Below are 11,708 nucleotides of genomic sequence, written 5' to 3'. Positions count from 1 at the left end.
AACTACTTCTGTCAGTTTGTTTCTTAAGTTTATTTTTTATTGTGTTTTTATAGAAAGTTACTTGTTATTGATATAGATTTTTATGTCTCTTTGTTCTCCATTTTTGCTTTTACTTTATGTTGTTTTTCTCTTAAAGATGAGATTTTTCATTCATTCATTCATTCATTCATTCATTCGCTCTACAGTCATTTGGTGATCGCACTATATGATGGTTCCTGGTTTGAATCTCGGCTGAGGTTTTTCTATGAAAGGTTTGCATGTTACTGCTGTGCATTTATGGGTTCTCTCTGTGTACTCTAGTCTTCTTTGACATACCAAAAAGCATGCATCTTATGTAAATTTGTGACTCTAAGCTAACTCTGATGAACTGGCAACCTTCACATGATATGTCCCGTCTCTCAACCAATAGCAGCTGAAATAGACTTCACCCCTCCTGCAACCTTGAATTGGATGATATGGATGTTGAAAATAAACATTATCATAATGCTCAAAAGGTTAAATGTTTCCTTACACATGTGATAACACAAATGACTCATTCGCACTATCTGTGTTCTGTTGCATGACACTGGAGTCACATCACACCATATCAGGAAATGACGCATCACTGTCAAAACCTCCAGAATCTGACTCAGCTGAACAAAAACTGACAGTGGAAAAACAAGAAGATAAAATAAAACTGTGTCAGTATTTTTATTTAACATTGGCGCTTAGTTCCTGGCATTTGAACTTAAAGTCAAATCAATGTAATAATAGAATCCTTTTAATTATTGTTCAATTCGATTTCTCTTGGGCTTTGTTTGCTAAAGTAAAAAAAAAAAAACAACAAAAAAAAAAAAACATTGAAAAATTTGTTTCTCAAAGCGTGTAGGTTACACTTAAATCTGGAAACAGCAATGGAGAAAACAACATCACCGCAAAGCCCATTTAGAGTAGGAGTTCACATTAATTTTATCATCAGATGTGAGTTTTCTTATTTCTTGTGAAACTGAAGAAACTTACCATTTCTTATCACAGTTTTTGTGTAGCTAAAGAACACAACTGTGTATGCATATGCTCGTGATGATCATCTGATATGCTGCAATAAACCTGAACTCTTGTGAGTCTTGTTTCTCAAAAGACTTTTGTTTCAACTAACCTACACAGAAATATGTCAGCAAGTATAAATAAAAGTGTCAAACAATGCTCATGCACTATGATTTTATATATAACCAGACAAAATATAATCTAAGACACTACCTGAAACAAACACTCTGACAACAATGTTCTCAGTTTAATCCAGTAGGTTAACATGTTGGAAATTATAAAGTAATGGTTTATTCAGCACATTTTTTTTAATTTATTTGGAACAGAGATTAGAAAGTGTGCTGAGTATCCTAAACCAGTTGTTTTGTTAAGGGTAGCATCCATGTGGCATGATTTGAACCGCAACCCATGAATGTTATGATGTGCAAGCCATGTGGACTGTCCTCCTCCCAAAAATGTTCCCATAGATTGTTTCTTCATGCTGCCAGGAACAACCTATAATTACATTTGAAAAATATGTGACCTCTCTTCATGAGAGGTCTGCATGTGTAGTGCAGTGGAATGAATTTTTTATAAAGGATGTTTTGTTTTTTTTACGGACCAAGTGGTTTCATTTGTCGTTATTACCTGTCCCCAACCAGGAAGTGACCAACTGTTTTAGGAAAGTGTTATGTTTTCAGTTTAAAGTAACAAAAAGCAAAAAATACAAATGTGATATGTGGATGTCAAACTCATGTCCTATAATTGAATGGGCAGTCCTCAATCAGGAAATTCACGCCTTGCCTGAAGAGGACGTAATGACTTGTTAAAGGAAACATTTGAGAATGACATTTACCCTGATGTGGAAATGGTCATATGATTTGTCCTTCCTTACTGCCAGCCATTGCAGCAATAGTTTAGAGGACACCTCAAAGGGTTTTATCTTAGGTTATGGCTGAAGATTTTTAATCATTCATGGTGAAATCAATATTATGGAACATGTACATTATCACAAAGCAAAACAATGATTATCAACTCTGTTTAGCTTGATGCTGATTATTCAACACTGTAATGTATATTACAACTTCACTGATTCCAGCAGCTCATCAAAAATTACAGCTTTTCCTTTTAGTATTAAATCCTTTATGGTCTAGAATAACTTTAAATTCAGAGATGATTGTTTGAAGGTCACTGGGCCTATTACCTCAAACTCTTTAAGTTCTCCAGAGTAATATGACCCAACCTCTGTATTTATGCTCAGGTTAGAAACTGTTTGGTTTTGTAGGTGAACTTGGAGCAATTCTTTTATCTGCTGACTTGGTAAAAGTTATAAATCTTTTTGTCTCCCCTAACCTTCATGACATAATTCAGGTATTAGACAGAGCTCCCTCCACAAGTTTAGACTCATTGGCACAACAAGGCATGAATACATCATCCCTGAGCTTGCCTTATTGCTGGCTCATTTGTATTGATCTTGAAATTTCACCATACGTCACCTTCAAAGCTTCTAACAGCCTTGCCCCTGAACACACCTCAGCGTTATGAAACTCACCATGCTGAACATTTAGATCTACAGGAAGTGCCCTGTTGATATTTCCAGGTCAGAATTTGTGACAAAGGGAGACCATTTCCCTTAGACCTTCTGTTTTATGGAATTTTGTACTAAACACAGGCACATGTCGTTTATAGCCACTTTCAAAAACCTCCTTGAAGCTTTCTTCTTTATGAAAGCACATGGTAATGTCTGATAAATTTTATTTTTATTTTTCTATTTATATTATTTACTTAGAGACAGATACATTGTATGTGTGCATAATCACAAAAGTTTGTAGCTGATGCCATGCAATCAGTGTTTGCAGCTAGAGCTAATTCCCAACTCCTATCTGTGGTTGGGCCTTTCTACACTACAATACAATATTGCAATACAAAATTTATAGAAAACTCACTCAAACATTTATTCATATATACATATATATATATATATATATATATATATATATATGTATATATATATATATATATATATATATATATATATATATATATATATATATATATATATATATATATATATATATATATATATATATAGTGTCCTGAAGTAATATATATATATAATATATATATATATATATATATATATATATATATGTATATATATATATATATATATATATATATATATATATATGTATATATATTTATATATGTATATATATATGCCCCCCAAGCTGTGTTTCATCTACATCGACAATCCTTCTGTGCAGCTGTAGCTTGAGTGCTCATCCTCCTGCTGGGATGGATGAATTTCCTTCATCTTCCTCTGCTGTTCCCCTCAGTTGTTCTTTCTTGCAGCCTATTGTTTTCAAGGCTCTTGTTATTTTCTTTGACAACAAATGCCTTGCTGTTTTCAGCTGCCATGAACAAAAAGCTGCAGCACAAGCAATTTTGGAAGCAACGTGATCTTGGTGGCTCATCCTGATTTTCTAATTTTGTTTGGGTTTTATTTGTTTAGCTTGTCCACAGATTAACTTATATAGCTATGGCAGGAAAACACACAAGACAAGCAAATAAATAGACTGATATACTGTTTAAATAGTTGTGTATGAACTTAAGAGAGACACACGCTTTCCTTTAAAACTACTTTAATGCTGTACTTACTTCAGGACACTGAGGTTTTTGCACAGCCGTTGAGGTAAAGTCACTTAAATTCAGAAAATGACAGAGTGAGACAGGCTGAAGTGGACAAAAAACAAAGAGTGGGGAAAAGATTGGTGAGAAAAGAAAAAAAAAAGTGAATACTGTTCTTCTAAAGTAGTGTCTGTGTCTCCTTTACTCAAAGGGCTGTCTACTCCCTTGTCTATATATGTTTGAAACCCCACCTCCCTCACTGTTTCTATCCTCCCCTCCCCTCTCCTTCTCTCTCAGTGTCTGACCAAGGAATCCCAGGCAGCATTTAATTGCAGAGTGCAAAGGCTTTAGTTGGGCTAATGAGCTCAGCACCGGAGCTGAGAGTCTTTCATGCACTCTCTGAGAAAACAGGCAACCACATGGAGTCCTTTACCAGAGGAGCTTCACAAAGCAGCTGGATTTCAGGTGGTGGGGAAGGAAGGAATACTCAAATCCAGGTACAGCCGACTATGTGAGAGAATATACTAGAGGCAACAGACGTTAAGAGGTGGAGAAAGAGAGGAGAGCGGGAGAGGGGAGGGGAGGAGACGGGAAATACACTGCCAGAGAGACAGAGAGAGGGAGAGACTGGACGCCTGCAGCAGCAAATGAGACAGAACAACGAGGCGGGAGAGGTAGAAAGAGAGACAGAGAGGGAGGGAGGTGGAGAGGGGCCCCGTGCAGGAGAGAGGGCTACAGGGTGAAGAAGAAGAAGGAGCGAGAAAAAGTTGGGAGAAGTAAGAGAATGCGGGTCTAAGGAAAGTACGCAGAAAAGGATTAAAAGCTACAGTAGAAAAGAAGGGAAACAACAGACAGGAAGGAAAGGGAGGGAGAAGTCTCGGGTGGAGTGTAAAAAAAGAGCTGGGGAAAAGTTTTCTTGTGGCAAGACGCAGATGAGGAAAACAGCGAGTGAATGACTGGGCTGGAGAGAGGTTGGAGGGGAGGAAACCATTTGTTTACTGAGGCATTTTCTACACAAGTCTCTGGGCTTCTTTGGACATGTACACAGAAGGCTCACAAACAACGGGACAACATCGATTTCTTCAACACAGCAACACCTCCACCTCCTGTCCCTGCCAGCACTGCATCCACTATGATCAGACATCCAGATATCACCGTGGGCCTGGAAGCCAACCGGCATCATTCAGACAGACGGACCCTTCATTGCTGGACTGCAGGACAGACTTTCAGGCTCCTCGGGTTAAAGATGTAGGCGGCAGAACTTTCCTAGTGGATAGAGCTGAGAGAAGTGGTCATCACAGCCCACAGAGGAGGCCTGTGTTTGCAGGGCCGGGCCCTTACAGCCAGTCAAATGATTTGAGCCAAGTCTGCCCCTGGGAACTGAACCCTGCCCAGTGGAACTACCCACCAGAGCCTGGGGTGAGACACTACTCATCTGTAAGGGAACAGTGTGGCTGTGTGGTGCACAGCACGACCAGTTCACACCCCTTTCACTCTGGGGTACCACACCCTCTCCCTCATCTTCAGGTCAAAGGTCAGGGGTACACACGCAGGAGGACTGTCAGGTATATTTCTGTGGATGAGGAGGAAGGCTGCGGATGCACTTTTGAAGACTATAATTTGGAACCACATAATCCCCAGCTGGGTCATTTGCAAAATGGCCACTGTGGACTGAAGCCTGTGTTCTCTGAGGGAGGGCAGGAAAGAGATAGCCATCAAGATCGAGTCAGACTGAAGGGTGGATCAAAGGAAGGTTCCAATGGTTGCAATGACCCTCAAAAAGGTTTCTTCTCCACTGAAGTCCCACAAAAGCACTTGAGCCAAAGTAGAAGGAAGGGGTCTTGCATCCCTGCCTCCAGCATCACCTGTTCAGAAAACTCCAAACTGACAATAAACAATGAATGCCAGTGCCAGGGTTCGGAGGTGACAAAGCAGAGGAGGAGCCAGGACTCAGTGAGGGATCAAATCCGGCAAGTGGTGACAGATCTGGAGGACGTGTTGGGGGGCCTGAAGCAAGTACACGTTGAGATGAAAGAGGTAGGAGGGTCTATAATTAAACATGTTTAATCCTTACACGTAAATCACGTGTCTGACCATGAAAGTCTGGGTCGGCTGCAGCTGTCCCAGCCTTTAACAGTTCTCCCCTGGATACTGTGGCATTTGTTATGATTATCACGAAGCTCAGAAGCTGACAAAATGAGCCAGAGTGCAGAGCAGTTTGACACAGGTTGCGCATACTCACAAGGGCATGTGTGTGTCAGTGTGTGTACACAGGGTGACTGCATTGTTTGTGACTCAGCCATCATCTCTTACCGATGCAATGACTGAGAACGATGTGGGCTGACCTTTAGCAGAGTGCTGCCATAACTGGCAGCGTTCCGGCCAGCACATTACAAAGCCTGGCATTAGACGGTTACTAAATTATGCCTCGCTCTTACATTATCCATTTTGCATGCAGCTGGAAATGAGCATTGATTCACAGCTGAACGCGTCCAAGTAAAGCCTGGTGTTGTATTGTAATGAATAAAACATCTCGATGATTGTGAATTAAGGCATTTGGAGACAAAGGAGATGCAGGAAAAACTGATGCACTAATGCCACATTTTTAAGTTCGAGCACTGATGTATGCCACTTAACGAAAGAGATGTGTATTTAATAAGTTTTACTTAGCAAACAAGCTGAAGCTACTGTTGGAAGTTTAGTATAGTTGTTTCCAGCCAGGGTGCTGGATAAAGATGCAGAGGGGATATCTGCATCTTTATGCAAAGGGTTTGGGTTGAAAACTTTCCTCAATAATGAAATATTCTGTAACGTTGGTTGAATAAATCCTCTAAATCTCGAAAAGGAACAAAAAATGTCTCCCAGAAGGTTTATCTGTTGTTCATCTAATTTACGTAACTTGTCCAGGATGTATCCTAACATTCACCTGACAGCAGTAGGGATAGCTTCTTTCCCTGCAGCTCTGAAACACCTTCAGCAGGTTTAAAAAAGGGGTTGATAGATGGATGTGTTGTTACATGGGAAATGTTATGTTTATGACATGTGGAGACAATGAAGTAGAAAGTTTGGTACTATCCACCTTTTGTCTTATCACTCAGGTGGTTGAGCAGATCGATCGTCTCACAGCCAACATCGATCTGAATGAGGAGGCTTGCATCACTCAGGGGCCATCCAATAACCTTCATGACTCAATTCATTCAGGAGATTTCAGGGTATCCCATCTGCCAAATCACAAGCCTGTTTCCATTCAGGCATCTCAGCATGTTGATGAAGACAGAGTCATTCTCAGAACTAACTCTCCCTCCCCTGTCCACATGGCTTCAGTTGTTAAAACTAGCCGCTTCACCCCACCCAGTCTCCATAAAGATGCTAAACCCCAAAAGCCAGGTGTGAATGGCCATCTGCCCCATCTGTGCCCCACGAGAGACTCCAACCACACTGGTAAAACATGTCCAGAACACAACCGACAAACCCTACACCCTAAAGTCATCGTAAGGAACAGCACCTCCAACCCGAGAACCCTAAAGCCTCCACCTTACCCCCAAAATGGCCGGTGTGGGAAGGGACCATACCCACCGCCCAAGCCTGTGAAGACCCCTTCCTACCCTGTGAGAGGACGTCAGAACACCAGCATGGTGTAAAGGAGGGGGGTTGTTCTGCCTCTGTGCCATAAGGGGCCTGAAACATGAAGCCCTGCTGCAGTGATCAGAGGTCAGGGAGGGACCGGGCAGGGGGGTGGCTACCGGTAAGTTTTTCTCCTCTTCTTTTACAGTGTTGATTTTTCTGTTAGTACTTGCAGCTGATGACGTTCACTCTGTTTACTGGCAGAGCAGAGTTCAAAGTCAGTAAATGAATTGCAGTGTTCCTCTTTGTTACAAGAAGATGTGTTTGATGTATGTGTGTGTGTGTGTTGGTGTGCAGTGTCTGTGTGTGGGCGGCAGTAGAGGGGGAGGGTGCAAAATGTCTGCTTTTGTTGATATCACATGATTACACACTGCAAAATGTGTCTGTCTTGGCATGTGGAGAAAGAAATTATTTCTCTATTATGCTTCACATATGGTTATAATCAGCCATCAGAGTGAAACATTTGCACTGACTGATGTAAGATTTCAGGAATTTTTGACGTTGAAAAATATAAGATGCTGCTAGTTATTACTTATTTCAAAACACAGCTTTGAAAAGTTCTAAGAAAGCCTCAGAATTTAAGCTCTTTTATAATTACTTCAATCTGTGAAATCTCACAGCAGAAAGCACATTAAATTCTTGAAAAAAGGCTTTTTTTTTTAGCAGTGTAACTTAGTCATAACTTCGATGGAACTAAGACTTGGCAGGAGTTCAGTTGTTTTTGGAAAAGGAAGACTTCCCAGCTCCTTGGCTACTATCATGTGACACAAAAGAGGCGTCATCAGATTTACAGGATGATCATAGCCCTGACTCAGAATTGATGTAATTTACTGGTAGGAGCTGATGAGGAGGAACTAAGCTTTTCTTCACATGCCACAATCAGATATATCATTACTGGCTGTAAACAAAATGTAGACTAAATAATAAGCTGGCATCTGGAAAGAAAAAAAAAAAAGCCTTGTTTGGTGGAAAATTAAACAGTATATGCAATATAGTTAAGCACTCCTCTGACAAGTCCACCTTTACAGATGCTGCAGAGACAGATGTGCATGTTTCTGTACTTCCCTCTTGTGCAGACTATGCGTAACTGCAATCTATTTTTCTGGCCTCTTTGAGTTGGGTAAGTGCAGCCTGGTTTTAATCATAAAACCCCCTCAGCCGTGTGCCGAAAACTGAGTGAGAGAAACTCTTGGTATATCTGTGACGTCTCTATAAACAGAAGCACTGCTGCTCAGAGAAGCAGACCTTCACATAATGCTGCAGGGAGACAAACGCTTTCAAGGTTGCTGCTTCAGGTTGAGACTTGCAGGCAGACAAAACGGCTCGACAAAGGGGATGTAAGTGAGATTTTTAATCATCTGAATGAGGGGAGGTTCTACGTGTGGCATCCTCTCCTCATGACTGGCCTTTCAAGTTCATGAAAGCTACCATGTTGTTGGTATTTTAAAGGTTTGAATCATATAACTTAGTCACTCAGAGCAGGTTCAGTGTTGAAATGGTCAGCACAAGACATTGCTTAGCAACCAAGCTACTTGCAGAGAGATGTCCCTCACCGTTATGTTTATTGGTTTAAAAAAAAAATCCCATCGATATCTTTGAATGCTGTTACCAGTCCAGTGGAACTGTAAGGTGCATCAAAAGGAAGGAAAAATGAAAACAGATAACCATATTAAATTCCTAATTTAGATGTAAACAAGCGTTTAATCATTTTCTACTTTTAAAACTTGTCCTGTGCAGCATCATAGCAAGCAGATTGATCTGGCTGCTCTGCTGTTTCCAGCTATTTTATTTAACCAAGGGGGAGCTTAATGGATTTAAAGAGAATAAAGCTTAGACTTTTAATTTTTTTAATTTGGTTACCACAAAATTAGATGTTAATACTGAACTTAAAAGAGGTTGATTGAGAGGAAATGAGAAGAATGACACACACACACACACACACACACACACACACACGCAAATGATAAAAAAGCAACTGTAACGCCTGTGCAATCAAAACCAAGACAGAAAAACCAAACATTAAGCTCATGCGCCGGTAAAGAAAACTTTTCAAAAAAACATCCTTCAGCCAGTTTAAGAAAAAAACAAAAAGCAGAAATCATTAGGGTCACATATAAGAAGAAAAACAGAAAAACCATCAATAACAAACAACAAATTGGAAGTTTACTTCAAAGTTGACAGTTTTCACTTTAAGTTGGAGATGTATGAAATTACCATCCTGTGACTCAGATAACCACTTAGTTTGTGGTTTAATCATGTTTATTAAAGGTTGTTTTAATCCACAGATGGTATTTAGATATTGATGCTGGTGATGTACATATGAAATATGAATTATACAACACAAATTATCAGTTTACAGGAACCTTGACAACATAAAACATTCTGAATCGTACTTGTATGCTGGTTTCCGTCTATTCAAAAGAATCTGTGTCAGATTAGGGTCAGAGAGAAAGAAAGAGAGAGAGAGAGAGAGAGAGGGAGAGAGAGAGAGAGAGAGAGAGAGAGAGAGAGAGAGAGAGAGAGAGAGAGAGAGAGAGAGAAACAGCATTCATTGTTGTGAGTGGTGATTATGAGTGGGGTATTGGATCTGTCACAATACAACCTAACAGCAACCATGCAATAACTTGCTAACTGGCTACACTTACGAGATGATGTTACTATTCCCGCTCAGTCATGTTGGGGTTAAAATGTTCAGTCAGTTCTCTTGCTTTACATCTTTGTCCCAGTATGTTTAATCAAAATAAAACAATTCATTTTGATTTTCATCTGCATCAAGTTAATATAAAATAGAGAGCAAACATTAAAAGGGAAACTTTGTTCAATTTTTGGCATTTCCACTTCTGAAATTAAGCTGCCATGCTTTGCTGGAAGAGATGATTGATGAAGCCAAGACTGAATATATTTTCCTGGTAGCTTTTTCATTTTTTGTCTTCTTCAAAATGGCAATGGATTCAATGATACACTTTTTAAAACTTTTGGCAACAGTAATTGTGGAGTTAAAAAATACAATATCTTGAGGTGTTCTGTATTTAACAAAGCTTTAATTGTTCAGAATGATGCATGGTGCTAAATAGATAACTAGATAACTAATAAATGAAAACAATCCAACATTACTTTGAATTCATCATCAGCTATATGTTTTGTACCCTATTGCAACTTTCCTGGGGGCAATAAAAAGTGATTTATTGGACATTTATTTTGCTTCAACCAAAACTAGAAATATATTTTACTTGCAGTGAAAAATCTTCTATAAACGCTCCCACTTTGAAAACATGTCCACACTAGGAAGGTAACAAAAGATGGAAAGAGCAAACACACAAACCTTTTGACACAAGTTTTAAAAGACCTTATTGAGAATGCTGACTCACAAGTCAGGCAATGTGACTCAAGGACATACAATGCCTCATTTTTCAGAACTGTGCAGAGCAAAATCCTTGAAAACAAGCACAGTTTGTGTGTTCAGTGTTTGATTAGGGAGGAATAGGTTGGAGTTTTCTAAGGTGCTGTTGAGTTCTGAATTGAAAACATGTTTTCTCCCTTGTGTTCTCTCTGATGTGATGTTTCCAGCAGGAACGGATGCCACTGAGACAAGCTGTCAGCTGGTGGAAACAGAGCACGGCCTGAAGGTGGGGATATTTCCAAAGGGAAAACTCCCCCATGAGTTGACCTGCAACTGTGTGTCATGTGAGCACAGACGTGTGGAGGACTGACAGTCAAACTTCTTTGAATTTAAGCTGAGGCTATGTGACTGATGATGTCAGGAAAAAAATTGACAGCTGTTACATGAAATCCACCCATCTGAAACATAAATGTGTATTTTCATGATTATTTAAGTTATTTTTCCTATTTTTCATTCCAAATTATATCTATTTTTGGAGATTTACAATGTAGATATGATCTGTTGTGTGCTATATTAGTATTTATGCCATGTTAATGTAAAGACATGCAATATCAGACTCTTTTTCCTGTCGACTACATGCTTTTTCAGGGTGTAGTGATAGAACATAAAAAAAATCATCAGTCAGCAAAGTTGCTCAGGCAGAACAGAGACTGAACTGCAATACATCAAACTCTCCAGCACTTTCTCATACAAATCAATCTGACATCTTGGTTACATAATTTTAGAGATGCTTCATTGATTTCTGAATGTTCTGCATTTGAATTTAAAATAAAGAAATGACACCAGCATTTTATCAAATATGTCTCTGTTAATGATTTATATGTTCTTTAAAGTGAGAGAGGCTGAGGAAATTGTTTTAAATCTCCTTCAGCTGATCTAGAGGTGGCAGTGTGTGGTCTTTTAGGACTGCTGTGGCCAGCCAGGCCAGCGTCTGTCTCTCTGTTTATTTAAATCTTGTCTGAGAATTTCACCACTCTCTTCTCACAAGCTCTCGCAGCTAACGGAGCGCACACCCTGCCTTGAAGAAGAAGCACCTCTATCTGTCTTCCTT

At 39.6% G+C, this 11,708-nt stretch overlaps 1 protein-coding gene across 2 annotated transcripts; it reads left to right on the top strand.

The window, feature by feature from the left end:
- The first annotated feature begins 4,384 nt into the window (after positions 1 to 4,384).
- Positions 4,385 to 11,336, top strand: LOC306758848 (uncharacterized protein). 2 transcript variants are annotated; one of them, XM_079244265.1, is made up of 3 exons: positions 4,385 to 5,670; positions 6,732 to 7,378; positions 10,828 to 11,336. In XM_079244265.1, the coding sequence occupies exons 1-2, from the start codon at positions 4,672 to 4,674 to the stop codon at positions 7,272 to 7,274; spliced, it is 1,542 nt and encodes a 513-aa protein (XP_079100391.1). In that variant the 5' UTR covers positions 4,385 to 4,671; the 3' UTR covers positions 7,275 to 7,378; positions 10,828 to 11,336. The 2 variants fall into 2 exon arrangements, with proteins under 2 accessions (XP_079100391.1, XP_079100390.1); XM_079244264.1 differs by having other exon boundaries at positions 10,825 to 11,336.
- Positions 11,337 to 11,708: the final 372 nt, after the last annotated feature.

This window comes from Telmatherina bonti, assembly GCF_933228915.1.
Source record: "Telmatherina bonti genome assembly, chromosome: 7".
Lineage (NCBI taxonomy): Eukaryota > Metazoa > Chordata > Actinopteri > Atheriniformes > Telmatherinidae > Telmatherina > Telmatherina bonti.
Note: the sequence above shows the minus strand (reverse complement) of the source record. Positions and strands in the feature narration are given on the sequence as shown.